Genomic DNA, 14,852 nt, shown 5'->3' on the forward strand with positions numbered 1-14,852 from the left:
CCTTAATTTAGGCGAACAAAAATTTGTTGTTATTATATTGCAATATTGCTGTCCATTGTCATGATTGTAATATACATTGAATCCTAACATTAAAAATAAGGCTGATTTACTATGCTGGTATATAGATTTACAATTAAAAGTTCACATATGGTCAGTTTTGGTAATGTGGTCAAACAATTTTGTTGTACAGGTCAGCTGGAGGTATCAAAACTACTGAAATTTTGTTACGTATCAATATTTTGAATAAAATGAGGACATGCTGGTATCCTAAATTTATGCGAACAAAAATTTGTTGTTATTATATTGCAATATTGCTGTCCATTGTCATGATTGTATTATACATAGAATACTGACATACAAAATATGGCTGATTTACTATGCAGGTAAAAAGATTTACAAATTAAAGTGCATATATGGTCAGTTTTGGTGGACGCGGTCAAATAATTCTGTTGTACAAGTCAACTGGAGGCATCAAAACTACTGAAATTTTGTTACGTATCTGTATTTTAAGTAAAAAGAGGACATGCTGGCACCCTTAATTTAGGGGAACAAAAATTTGTTGTTATTATATTGCAATATTGCTGTCAATTGTCATGATTGTATTATACATTGAATCCTGACATTAAAAATAAGGCTGATTTACTATGCTGGTATATAGATTTACAATTTAAAGTTCACATATGGTCAGTTTTGGTAATGCGGTCAAATAATTTTGTTGTACAAGTCAGCTAGAGGTATCAAAACTACTGAAATTTTGTTACGTATCAATATTTTAAATAAAATGAGGACATGCTGGTATCCTAAATTTATGAGAACCAAAATTTTTTGTTATTGTATTGCAATTTTGCTGTCCATTGTCATGATTGTATTATGCATTGAATCCTGACATAAAAAATATGGCTGATTTACTATGCGGGTATATAGATTTACAAATTAAAGTGCATATATGGTCAGTTTTGATGGATGCCCAAGTCAAAGTGAAAGGCAGTTTCTTGGCAGTTCATTAGCCTTCACAGTTCACAAATTAAGCAGTTTTTAATGCTTGGCAGTTCTTAACCTTCCAAAATTAACCAGTTACTTCATATACAAAAATTAGCAGTTTTCCTTAACCTTCACAGTTCCTTAGCTGCTTTAGGCAGTTCCTTGGCAGTTTTTTTCACGAAATATTTAAATTTAGTACTAAAAACTGCTTTCATTTCATGAATATTCATAATTAACTGCTACCAGATAATTAATATGCATGGAAAACTGGGATGCAACTGCTAAGGAGAATACTTATATGGTCATGAATTATGCATATTCATAAAGGTACTGCTTATACTGCTACATGTAAATGACCAAAGTGACGAGCACTTAGTAACTATTAAAGCAATAAAATATAATAAACATCAGAACAAATTTATTTTTATTAATTAACAATCCTGAAGTACATGTAACTTAAATAATATGTTTAGCTTTTCAATATGATAACAAATATTGATGTCAGAATAAAATGCATGCAATATATATGTAATTTCAAGAAATGGAAATCAATTTTCTAGCTATATATGTATGTAGCTCATAGCTTAACATTGAATATCATGATACGTACTGGTAATCAAATTATTAGAAATGTAATTTAAGCATAATTTTCATGATATATGAACTGATCAGCTAATAATTCAAAATATCAAAACACATCATATAAAGAACATACAGTACATTTACATGAAATTAAGTGATCATTAAAATCATTTAAAAAAATATTATTTACACCAGTAAATTAGCATGAATTAAGGGGCACTGAGGATTTATAAGTACCAAATGTTTTGTTTTAATGAAAAAGATTTAGCTCATTGAATTAATAGTTACATTGAACATGTTAAATATATATGTATAGCAGTTTGACAAAGTACACAAATGTATATACCATTATATATGTAATTAAAAATGGTCTTTCAATATAAAAAAAGTATTTTCATCAGATCTTTATTCTAAGGGGGGATGTGTCCAGTCACCATGCATGTTTAACAACCTACATTTTTATATACATGTATTCAAAATAGGGTTTTATAGTCAGATAGCTAGCTGGCAGGAAACTTGATAAAGTAATATTCATGGCAATACAGCAACTTACCTCAATAAGAATTAAACTTATACTTCTCAATAAACACATTTTCCATATAAACTATATCCCATATATACAAATATACATTGTATTTACTTTCAATATATATTGTGTGCCACTAATGCACATTCATGTACATGTATGCAAATATCTAAATGTTATTGTGTTCTTTGCTAAATAGTACAAGGACCCATCTTTCACTTTTATACACACACTTAATAGAATCCTGCCACTTTTTTAAAAGAGAATGGATAGCTTAGCTAGAATTCATAATTCTATCACACTATTATTAAGACAACACTAAAAAATTTCCATCTTATAAATACATGTGTATATAAAAGCCATGTTCACTCAACACATGTATAAATTTATGTAAAGAAAAATTATGACGCAAATAATCCAGTTGATTGTTGTGTATGTCCATATCCAAATGTACATTAATTGTAATTCAACAAGATTTTTTCTTGAGCACTGGATGAGTTAACAGTTTCCTTCTGCAGTTTGTAACTTTGTTGGTTATTGTTGTATTAAATTCAACTTTAGAAGGCAGCTGCCATCCCTCACGCGTACAATGGTACATGATATACTCTGCAAATAAAAAGTATTTTTTACTTAAGCATTTGGTTTCGCAATGATCATGATCATCATTTTAACATGTACATGCATGCATTAATAAGAAAACATCATTTTATATATACCCAGAACAAAAACATGATGACTTAGGGAAATAAATCATTTTATTAAAGTGTGACTATATGATTTGATGTAAGCTTTCATCATCATATTCCCCGACCCCCATTCCATTCATTATTCTAATTATGTTTTTATTTATATATATAAATTGTTGTTTTGATTTAGACTTGTATATATATCATGTACGTGTATATCAGTTGTATACTGTATGTTTAATACTGAAAATAATGGTTTTTTGTATAATCTAGCTTATAAAACAACATGTATGCATTATTTTCAATTTTATTTATACATATATACATGTAAAAAACATTGCAAAATTACAGTACATTGTACATGATATTACATGTATGTATAAAAGAACAGAATGCTTATATTTAAATTACCTCGTATTGCTTCAATTTTTGTACCATCCAACGGGCAACTAGCTACTTCTCCTTTCATCTTTCTGATGCCTAGTCCAGAAGAAACAGCTAATTCTGCTTTGGTGAAAACACATGTCAATATAGCATTCAATAAGGCTATGGCTGGTCTCTTTGAAGATTTGGCCTGCAAACGTGCATGTCTTTCCTCAGTTTTTACTACTAGAACATCCTTGAACTTGTTAGGGTCCAAGGAGTCTTTTATAAGAACAGTCAGCTGCTGAAAGAATAAAACAAATTGTGAATTCATGTACATGAATGTGTACTATATTAATAATTTTTTAGATACTTTTTACAATTTTAAATACATTTTTTTGCAGCTATATCATGTATGCACAGAAAGACTGTCTATAATAATTATACAACAAAATGTACATATAAATTACATTTATAACAACATAGCTGAATGCATGCAGACAGCAGTGTGTATAATAACATTAGACCTAATGTACAATGGGTAGTTTGTATTACATTATTTATGCAGAAAAGGAACTTCTTAAGTAGGTCTGTTCCAGAAAACAATTTATTATAACTCACACACGTCATGTATAAATACTTTAGAAAGACAATTCAGTTGAGTTTGAAAAAATTTCTGTCAAGGGAGACATTTAAATTTAAACTGCCCACCTGCTGGACACTTGTAATGTCTCATGGTTGACGTGAATAAGCTTTTCTCATTTATCATTCGAACACATATAAAAGTAGATGAAAGATTTTTGGAACACATACACTTCAGTAATGAAGATAATTAATAAATCATCTTGTTTTATCCAAACTCACTGAAAAAAAAAATCCCTTTAATTTACTTACCACTGATAGAGGAAAATGCCCAGGTTGATGTTGATCTTTTCAATTAACTGAATTAACATGCAAAAAAAGAAAACTATTTTTAGGAAAAACAGCATAGCAAATTAAATTACAAATCATACAGTATATTAGTATTTGAAGGTGTTGATCAACATGTACAGTATCATGCAAAACAGTGTAAATATTAAATCAAATGGTATGCATTTATGGAATCAATAAGATTTTAGTTAATCATACAAATCAAGACAGGGGTTTAAATTATGCATTTATCTTTTTAGGCATCCATTTAAGTTCTCGTCTTTGCTAAATTAAACTATAAGTGCACATGCATTTAAATTTTAACATATATGTATTATTGATAATTAAAATCAGTATACAAAATGTACGTTGGTTCTTGTTTGTACTGCGTTTTTAAACTGAAAAAACATATACACTGTTAGCCTAGTCATGAGGATTACTGGAACAATGTATGTATGTTGAATTACAAACTTACATGTACATGTCTGACAAGTAAAATGTGACTGTTATTGAGCACTAAACAACTTTTGAAATCATTTCATTCACATGCTTGAAAGCCCATGCCATATTATTCTTAAAAATTGTATGTATTATATATATACCTTGTCATCGGGTTTGGATCCTCTAATCCTAGAGTTTGAAGATTCAGCCTCAGAACATGCATTTGAACTGTTTTGACTAACATTACAGCTGTCCTTTGAGCTCCAAGTAGATTGCGAATTGTCTTGTTCTTCTGTACTCATGTCCACTATTGAATCATTCTCTGTGTTGATAATGCTACTGACATCGGGTTCATTAATTTCATCAGGATCATTGTTAAAGATACTAGGCATGCTGGGTGGTTTAAATGGAGTATTATTTGAACTAATAAAATCATGACCACCTAGTATTTTTGACAACCTTCCCAATACCATGCTGGTTGTGGCTGCTTCCTCTTTGGTTATTCCAAGAACTATAAGTATAAAAAAATGTACATGTATTTGTATATATACATGTATGTACAAAAATGTTCCAAGCATGTTAAATTTATGAATACAACAATTAAATGGTTTTTTATACCTGATTGAAGGCTGATTCAGTTAAATTCTAATTTCATGTTGTTCATGTATACCCAAGTCCCATATTATATAATTTAACTTTGTGTGTACATGTACATCATGTAATGGTCATGTATAAATTAAATGAACATTTGTATTTACCTTTTCAAATCTATAGGATCCAGTTAACAAGTTGCTGTCTTCAGTTTTGACTTTAGTGTATGTTTTATTCATTAAACTGATTTTGTAAATGTAGTTAACTTTAACTTATAAATAATATGATCTGGTTGCTTACAATTTCATTGAGAAAACAAGTATTTAGAAAAACTCACATTGTAAATGATTTTGTGTTAAAATCCTACAACAAATACTTTATCATTCACTTGGTGTTACAATTTTATAAAAACTTACGATTACATATAAGTTCCTTTTTAGTCTGCTCTTGACTACTGTCTGTTGGCATGTCATGATCATTGTTAAGTTTTTCAAACTCATCAGTTTCTTTCCCAAAGTTCGAATGCAATTCATGCACTTCTTTCTTGTCCATGTCATAGATGCTATTAACTGAGTCGACAAAAACACCATCCCATTTGTCAGTTGACTGGCCTATTGTTGATATGTTTTCTTTTGGTACATGTATTTGTACTGCATCATCCAATTTGTGGGTAAACAGAACTGAACTACAGTGTTTTCTTGGTGAGCGCCTTAAACTTGCAATTGATATGGGATCAATTGTAACTGTCTGTTTAACAGGTGATATATCTTCATACATAGAAGTGACTGTCTTTTTTGGGCTGCATATGTCCTGTCTTTTAGGTGTTGAAGTACAAGTAGTACTGCTCATAACTTTAACCAAATTTAGATCTTCTTTTCCTTGAGACTGTTCTATGTTCAACATTGCTGAAATTTCAGCCATCTTATCAGGATGAAGAGCACTCTTAACAGCTGTAGCCTTACATGTATCTGTTGATTTTTTGGCGGGTTTTGCTGAACCATTTGATGTTGCTACATGTACTTTCTTAGACTTAATAGTTGACTTGGTTGAGACTTTGTCCTTTTTCACTTTCTTCTTCTCAGATGGACATGGTTCTTCATCTTGTAGCTCCTTTATGGCCTCTGTTAATTTGGATGAGGCATTTCTTTTGGTGTTGGCTTGAAAATCTTTAAACAATGTCTGAACTGGTAGACCATCTGTTAATTTCTTTTGACATTGGTTTGCCAACTCTTCTGCTTTCTTTTTAACTGCAATTAATATCATGTAATATGTTATGATTTTATTTTCATAAATAAATCAAATGATATTTTCTTAAATTTAATTATATCAAGCAGGGTCGGATCGATCCAACCATTTTAAAAGGGGGTTCCAATCAAGGAGAAATATGTATATACAAATTTATATGTCCCCATTCAAATGCATTGATCATCCAAAAAAAGGGGGGTTCCAACCCTGAACTCCCCTATGGATCTGCCGCTGTCAAGAATAAATGTGCATGGTTCATGAATTAAGAGGATCAAGGGATTCTTATTATTAGACTATATAACATAAATTTTAAGATAATATTTTTCATTTATAAAATACATGTCATTTGCATCCACTAGCTGTCTGCATGTATATATATATAATATACTATATGATGACACCAACTACATACACAAGTTGGTCTTTGGAAATAGTATGTGTATATATATCTTCTACACACTTTATATCACTCTGGTAATATTGTAATGTATTTTTTTGTACCTAACACCATCCCCCCTCCCCTTTTTCTCCAAATTAAGCCAAATGCAAGACTAACAAAATTATTCCATTTTTTTTTAATTTCTTATGTTCATGCCAATGTGTACTATCATTTTTTTTGGAAAATAACTCAACACTTTTCTTACCTTGTCCAGAACAGAGAATAATGCCATCATAAAGTTTTGTCTCCACAGTGTCTTTGCCATCCTCACTGATGCTTTCGGTCTCGAAAGGTACCTGGCATTTAGTTCCCTTCACCATTTCCGCCTCTGTTTTATCACATTCTACCTTTGACATATTGACTGCTTCAAATGCATTGTCAAAGGCAAAATAAATAACTAGAAACTCCATATTTATTGCGTTATTATTTGTGTTGATATTATTTTCTCTGATCTGATGATGGCGGTCAATTGCAATCTGGTACGTTATCGATATCAGGTTTGTGCTCAGCGTACACTTTGACTTAAAACAGGAAACCAGTCGGGTTCAAAATTTGAATTTTGCTATTACTCGGCCTTTTCCGGCGAAGAAGAACAAAGAGGATGTTGATTTCCGATGTTAGACGGAGGTAAACGAGTATGATCCGTGGATTATTTGTGAAGTAATTAAATGTTTTTTTTTGTTTTAACGGCTTTGAAAGAATTAAATGATAAAAAATTACTCAAATTGAAAGTTGATTGCAAAATTAAATCCATAATTATTCATCCTGATTAATTTACGAATTGGAAAATCTGACACCGGAAGTTGTGATTATTTTGAACTCACGTTTGTTCAGATAAAACTTACAAACAGTGATAAATATATATGTAAAAATGCCGAAGAATCAGAAAAAAAGAGGACCTTATAATAAAAGACGTAAAACTGAGGTAAGTACATGTTGCACTACAAATTCAGAAAGTAAAATAAGTAAGAATTCTCAAGACCAATATGACAATCGGCAATGAATGTCAATGAAGACTGAAGATTATTCTTCCGAGGTTCTCGACATCGATTTGATTTGTACAGATTTGCTTTACTTTGACATACACTATTGTATTCGTAAAGAAGACAATAATATTGTGTTGTGGGATGTGTGCATTCCGATAGAAATGGCGTTCATATGTGGTCAGTGGCAGCAGTGGCGGATCCAGAGAGGGGGGGGGGGGGGGGGTTCGCACCCCCCCTTTATTTTGGCCGATCAATGCATTTGTATCGGGACATATGTTTTACACCCCCCCCCCCTTTGCCCTGGGTTAGCTCTCCCCCTTTCGAAAATTCCTGCATCCGCCCCTAGGCAGATCAAAACTTACAAAGGCCGAAAGGGGGAGGGGTAGTGAGAAAGTACTGTCATAAGGGGCTGCCCCCTTTTTACATGGGCAAATTTGGATAATTAATACACTGAAGTGAAAGTGAAGCCAGACTGGAGCCCCTCCCCTTTTTGGTCAGTCAATACCCCCCTTTTCTATAAAAAGTTCTGGATCTGCCACTGATTTACAAACTTTTGCACTTACGCCATGACTGTATACATATTGAACATGCACATGTATTTAATTTATACCGTCTGGGTACCCAAATCACCCAGTTTGGAGGTGGTTTTTGACAATTGAAAAAAAACTCTATATATATGTTGCATTATTGTTGATTTTTATTTTTGAACAAGTATATAGACTTCTCAAGTATTTTTCACACATACATTTAATTAGCATGTAAACACTGATTGTCTGACATACAGTACTGGTTTTCAGTCACATTTCTGATCTGCATTCGCCATTGACAGACTATCAAAATAAAATGGGGTGGACGATCTGGGTACCTGACGTTATGCTTTTGTTCCTACATATTTACAAATATGTTTTTATGTATATTTTTGTACATTTTAGACTGGAATTGATGAACATTCAGACAATGATCAAGAAGAAACTGTCACAACATGTAGTAAATATGACAACCATGATATACACACAGCTTCTTATGAGGAAGATACCATAGCTGTAGTAATAGAATCAGATAATATAGGATCTGCTTGTTCCCCAAGTCCTACATGTATACCAGAAGATGAAGTTCCATCATCAACAAGTGCAAAAAACTATGTAGATGAGACATTTATGGTAAGTTATAAAAGAAACAATACCTCTTCTCATGTATGAATATTTTATTTTTCCATTTCTCTTAATTTTTTATACATATTGACTTTATTGTACATGTACTGTACGTACTATATGAATGAGAAATTGTGGTATGAGTGCTAATGAGACAACTCTCCATCCAAGTCACAATGTATTTAAAGCAACAATTATAGGTCAAAGTATGGTCTTCAAAACAGAGTGTTAGCTGGCACCAAACAGCAAGCTATAAACAATGATAAAGGGCTTTAATTATTTTTTTATAGTTTGTCTTTTCATGGTATACTGTTACACTACTGTCTTTGGTTAGGGTGAAGGTTAGTGCCTGTTAATAAAGCTGTTGGTCAGCAGTGTTTTTTTTTTCATTATATATATTTATTAATTTTAAATCAAATTATTCAGTTTGGGATTATATATATATATGTTTACCTTAATCATGTTAATGTACATTATATAATAAAAATGTAAATTATTTTCATTTTTTTTTTCTAGTTGAGAAATTTAAAGACAAGTTCTACAATTGATCGTGTTGATATCAATACAGTTGTAGCTGATCAAGATTGCATTGATGCTGATATGGACAACAGTTCTGTCATAAGTGAAGATCATATAACAAACACTGTTAACATTAATCAGAGAACACAAAACTTTGAATACAATGAACTAGTAAATGAGGAGATAGATGAACTACCAATTGATGGTCAGTTGGCAGATACTGAATTTGCTGATGAGGAAAATGCTTCTGTTATCATTGATCCTATTGCAGAGACTATAATTGATGAAACACCCAATATACCAGAAAGACCAAATCCAACAGAAAATGAAGTTAGAGATACAAACATTCCTCTTTATGTAGGATGTTCTAAATCTGTAGGACTAATTTTGCTAATGATATGTAGTCTAAGCATTAGATTCAAATTGTCTGATGAAGCACTCAGTTACATTATTGCAGTAATGAATATGATAATGCCAGATGAAAATAACATGATTAAAAGTGTCTATACTGTTAAAGAGTATCTTAAGAAATTTGTAAATTTCCCTACAATTCACTATCTTTGTTCACATTGTGGAACACACACTCAAAAGGATGCTAAAACTTGTACAAACAAACACTGTGAAAAAGATTTAACTCAGTTTGGATCGGTTGGTTACTTCATTCAACATTCTGTCATAGCACAGTTGCAGCTTATGGCTAAAAGAAGTTCTTTCTTGCAGAAAATTCGGTCTTACAGATTTGATCATTATTCAAAAAATCCTGACAATAACTACCGTGATATATATGATGGATCAAATTACAAAAATGTTTTTCAAAAGGGCTTTCTTAAAAACCCCAATTCAATATCCTTTTCAATGAATACAGATGGAGTTCAAATATTTAAAAGTTCAAGTATGTCCATGTGGCCAGTTTTTATGATCATAAATGAACTACCACCTTCAGAAAGAAAACTTAAAGAAAACATTGTTTATTATGGTTTATGGATTGGAGCAAAGAAGCCACTTATGTGGAGTTATTTAAAACCATTGCATGAAGAACTCTGCAAGCTAGAAGATGGGGTAGAACTCGTAGACAATTGTGGGAGCAATTTTACTTTGATGGGTACATTACTGAACTGTGTATGTGATTTACCAGCAAGATGTCTAGTCAGCAATAGTATGCAGTTTAACGGAAAATATGGATGCTGGTTTTGTCTTCAACCAGGTGAAACTTATACCACTAACAAACGAGGACACGTTCACATTTTCCCATATTGTGAAAATGAACCTAAGGGACCATTAAGAACAGTGGAGAATTTACAAGACGACGTTAATCAAGTTGTTGGGAAAATCCAAACAAATGAAAAGAACTTTATTGTTCGAGGGATCAAGGGACCTTTCTGGTTCATGTTTTTGAAACATTTCAATGTTATCCATGGATTTGTCATTGATTATATGCATGGGGTATGTGCTGGAGTTATGAAAATGCTTCTTACTTTGTGGTTTGACAAGCAACATAAAACAGAGAATTTTTCAATGTTTATACATAAAGGATCAGTAAACACAAGACTAAGTTCAATACATCCAAACTTACATATAACCAGACCACCAAGAAGTTTAGATGATTTAAGCCATTGGAAGTCTGCAGAGTATCGGAACTTTTTATTTCTTTGGAGTTTGCCTGTCCTTCATGATATCTTGCCAAATGAATATTATTTACATTTTTCTTTATTAGTTCGTGGAATTTACAACCTAGCAAGGGAAAATGTTTCCGACAAGGATCTAAAGAATGCCGAAAGATGTTTATTTCTTTTCATTGAGAATTTCCCAAATTTATATTCTTCTAGATATCTAACAATGAATTGTCATCAGCTTTTGCATATCACTGATTGTGTACGCGCTAATGGACCATTGTTTGTGAATAATTGTTTTGCTTTTGAAGATCTTAATGGCTATATTATTAAAAACATTCACGGAACTACTGGAATTGAAATGCAAGTTATTAATGCAATTACAAAAATGCAAGCACTACCAACATTACAGGAACTTCATATTGACAAAGGATCAACAGATGAAGCCTTATTTAATAGCATGACAAGACCAAATTTCATTCACAATGCAGATTGTATCGAAGAGGGAATATTTCACTTAGGGCAAACATTTAAAATGAGACTTGATGATTCAGAATACACTGCTGTATGTGATTTTCTAGGAACATGCTTGCCTCAACTTGATATAGTTGAATACAAAAAAATATTCATAACCAAAATATCAAGTGCAGTTTACGGTACTTCCTATGGGCGCTTACTTAAAAGAAATCAGAGTGTTGTGAAGTATGATGCACTAGATGTAGTACATTTTGGGAGTGTAAAAACATTTATTCAGATAGAAAATTTTGACGGTGGAATTTTGAATGTGGCTCTTATACATCCGTTTACAACATTGTTATCATATACAAATCAACAGTCTTGTCACCAAGTAACAACTCAATTTGAAAATATTGTTGCAGTTCCTTTACAAAATATTTTGAAAGTATGCACTTTTGTGAAATGTGGAAAAAATCTTTTTGTTGTCGAGTTTCCAAACAAATATGAGAAAGATTAAAGTAAGAAAATCCTTTATTATGAACATATGATATTAGCTCAGATTAATTTCAGGAAAATAATTAATAGATAATCTGTAAAAATGTACATGAGTATAAACGTATTTATGTCAACCATCAAGATATATCTGTTTATTATATGATCTAATAATATACCTGAAATGATTTATTTGTTATGATATTATTTCTTTATTAATAAGAGTATTAAGAAGTTTTTTTAAATATTAATATTAAGTACTTGTTAAGTACAATGATGAGTTTCAGGATCATGAGTATATATATGGCATGGGGTAAAATTATAAGCTAAAACAAATATTTTATACATGCACATATATTGTCAGTTGAAGATGATCAACATTTATCATGTTTATTCTGATTTCAATACAACTGCCAAGAAATGTTTTTAGAGTTAAAAGAAATTCTAATGAAACTGCTATATAAAATAACTGCCAAGCTTATAAAGCTGAAATCTAGTCTGTGAAATAAAAATTAAATAACTGCCAATAAATAACTGCCATTGAGAAAAACTGCTTTTGAAAACTGCCTAGAAATATTTGAACTGCTAAGCTTGGCAGTTATCATATACCAGTAGGCAGTTATTCTGAACTGCCTAAATCAAAACTGCTTTGTACTGCTAAAATACTGCCTAAAATTTAAGAAACTGCCAAGGAACTGCTAAGGAACTGCTTAAATAGGCAGTTCACTTTGACTTGGGTGCGGTCAAATAATTTTGTTGTACAAGTCAACTGGAGGCATCAAAATTACTGAAATTTTGTTACGTATCAGTATTTTGAGTAAAAAGAGGACATGCTGGTACCCTTAATTTAGACGAACAAAAATTTGTAGTCAATATTTAAATGAATTAAACTATTGCTAAATGTGGATGCATAGTTCAAGGATGTATAACTAACAAGGACGTATACACCTAACATCAAATATACTTCTTTTCAAAAATATACATAATATGATTGAATTTGATCTCGGAATATATATATATTCAGTGCCTGTTATCATTGTAACCGAGATCGTTTATATAATAGATAAATTGTCAGATCACAGATAAACTTGTGTTACGTTCTGTGCGTACTTATTTTCAAATATTTGTATTTAATCCTGTTCATAAAACGGAAGTATTAATTTTCAAATTACTTTATTTTCGATGTTTATACTAGGAAACAAAGATATTTTTTTTTTTTTAAATCAACGAAGAGCGGTCCTGGTTACAAGTTAACTTAGTGTTGCGCAGACCAGTCAAAAGTTAACTTGGGAACAGGTCTGGTTTTGATCGGAGTTGTCCAAGCAGAAGTTAACTTTGTGGCAGGACCGGTTTCCAAGTTAACTTATGTTAACTTTATGACAGGACCGGTTCCGAAGTTAACTTATGTTAACTTATGACAGGACTGGTTCGAAGTTAACTTATATCAATAGCGGACCTGTTTCCAAGTTAACTTTTTGGCAGACATAAAAACAGTCCTAGGACCAAGTCCGCTTTTCAAGTTAACTAGATTTTGGTCCTAGGACTGGTCAGAGCAGTCCTATATTCGGTCACAGGTTAACTTTGACCAGTTCAAATGACTGGTTATCAAGTTAACTTGCTGTACAGGTTAGGAGTGCACCCATCTGTAGTTGTTACAAGAAGATTTCGCAAAAGTTTCACCAAGCTTGTTGGCAATATCCTTTTCAGATGTTAATAAATCATAGCCGTCTTTCAAATGATTTACAGTGGCTTTAGAATTTTTACCTTTTATTTTGTTTACCATATTCCACACTTTTGACATCGGAGTGCGAGATGTAATCCCCGAGAAAAAAAATTTCCAGGATGTTCGTCGGGCTTGCCTACAAGTCCGCCGTGCCTTAGCGCGAAAAATACGGAAATTACTCAGTTTTCCGTCGTTGGTTGTTGATTGAACCGTCTTTCAGATTTTTTACGGTCGCCTATGGCTTGATCACAAGCGTCATCAAACCATGGTTTGCTGGGATGTTTCGGATTTGCCGAGGTCTTGGGAATAGTTCTGTCAGCAATTGACGTTAAAACTGTATTAAAAGTTAAAATTGAATCTTGTACAGTCTCAAACATCTTTGACTGAAGTTCCGCTTGACAGAGATTCTCAAACAAGGACCAGTCCGCCTTGTCAAGTTTCCAACGTGGTACTCTCTGTTAGGCAGAAGTAAAAAGATGTTCAAGTACTATTGGAAAGTGATCACTTCCACATAGATCATCATGAAACCGCCATGAATAATCCAGAAGCAGAGAGGGATCGCAAATAGTGATATCAATAGAAGAATAAGACCCGTTTCCAGGATGAAGATACGTATTAGATCCATCATTACAAATGCATAATCCTCTTTGAGAGACAAAGTCCTCAATGATCTTACCTTTGGCATTATGAGTCTTGCTATCCCATAATGGATTGTGAGCATTGAAGTCGCCCATAAGTATAAATGGTGAGGTTAATTGATCAGTGAGGTTATTGAGTTTTGCTTTATCTATAATTGAATTGGGTGGAATATATACCGAACATAAAGTAATTGTTTTGTCTAATGATAAACGAATTGCAACTGCTTGCAGATCCGTGGTGAGTTGGACTGTGCTATGTAAAATTGACAATTGTATAACAAGTACAATTGAACCAACCACAGCTTTATTTAAAAATTGCAACATTTTTTTCAGTAAATTTTACTACTTTTGGGACATTCATTCAGATTTTACCTATATTGATAATTTTTCAACATTTTACTTTTAATATGACAACTTTTATTATAAACGATATGATGTTACCTTAAATCGGTTATTTGATCAAGACAATTTCCATATGTGTATTGACAATTGTATAACAAGTACAATTGAACCA

The 14,852-nt window shown here is 32.0% G+C and overlaps 2 protein-coding genes across 4 annotated transcripts; one reads left to right on the forward strand and one right to left on the reverse strand.

The window, feature by feature from the left end:
- Positions 1–1,393: 1,393 nt before the first annotated feature.
- On the reverse strand, positions 1,394–7,221 carry LOC134719140 (uncharacterized). Of its 3 annotated transcripts, none has more exons than XM_063582116.1 (5): positions 6,969–7,221; positions 5,496–6,326; positions 4,650–4,999; positions 3,187–3,442; positions 1,394–2,695 (listed from the first exon to the last, which is right to left on the reverse strand). In XM_063582116.1, the coding sequence occupies exons 1-5, from the start codon at positions 7,171–7,173 to the stop codon at positions 2,556–2,558; spliced, it is 1,782 nt and encodes a 593-aa protein (XP_063438186.1). In that variant the 5' UTR covers positions 7,174–7,221; the 3' UTR covers positions 1,394–2,555. The 3 variants fall into 3 exon arrangements, with proteins under 3 accessions (XP_063438186.1, XP_063438187.1, XP_063438188.1); XM_063582117.1 differs by lacking the exon at positions 1,394–2,695 and adding an exon at positions 4,033–4,079 and having other exon boundaries at positions 3,215–3,442; XM_063582118.1 differs by lacking the exon at positions 1,394–2,695 and adding an exon at positions 4,033–4,079 and having other exon boundaries at positions 3,306–3,439.
- Positions 7,222–7,548: 327 nt separating this feature from the next.
- LOC134719139 (uncharacterized) lies at positions 7,549–12,166 on the forward strand. Its single transcript, XM_063582115.1, has 3 exons — positions 7,549–7,688; positions 8,682–8,909; positions 9,417–12,166. Exons 1-3 carry the CDS (start codon positions 7,635–7,637, stop codon positions 12,000–12,002), a joined length of 2,868 nt encoding a protein of 955 aa, XP_063438185.1. The 5' UTR covers positions 7,549–7,634; the 3' UTR covers positions 12,003–12,166.
- Positions 12,167–14,852: the final 2,686 nt, after the last annotated feature.

The sequence above is a fragment of the Mytilus trossulus genome, chromosome 5 (assembly GCF_036588685.1).
Source record: "Mytilus trossulus isolate FHL-02 chromosome 5, PNRI_Mtr1.1.1.hap1, whole genome shotgun sequence".
In the NCBI taxonomy this organism is placed as follows: Eukaryota; Metazoa; Mollusca; class Bivalvia; order Mytilida; family Mytilidae; genus Mytilus; species Mytilus trossulus.

Excerpts from the sequence above, each read along its gene's own strand:
- LOC134719140 (XM_063582116.1), bottom strand. The coding sequence starts at position 7,173 with ATGGAGTTTCTAGTTATTTATTTTGCCTTTGACAATGCATTTGAAGCA. Across the intron at positions 6,327-6,968 it reads TATTCTCTGTTCTGGACAAG|TTAAAAAGAAAGCAGAAGAG; the intron begins GTAAGAAAAGTG and ends TATTAATTGCAG. Across the intron at positions 3,443-4,649 it reads GATCCAAACCCGATGACAAG|CAGCTGACTGTTCTTATAAA; the intron begins GTATATATATAA and ends TTATTCTTTCAG.
- LOC134719139 (XM_063582115.1), top strand. The coding sequence starts at position 7,635 with ATGCCGAAGAATCAGAAAAAAAGAGGACCTTATAATAAAAGACGTAAA. Across the intron at positions 7,689-8,681 it reads ATAAAAGACGTAAAACTGAG|ACTGGAATTGATGAACATTC; the intron begins GTAAGTACATGT and ends TGTACATTTTAG. Across the intron at positions 8,910-9,416 it reads ATGTAGATGAGACATTTATG|TTGAGAAATTTAAAGACAAG; the intron begins GTAAGTTATAAA and ends TTTTTTTTCTAG.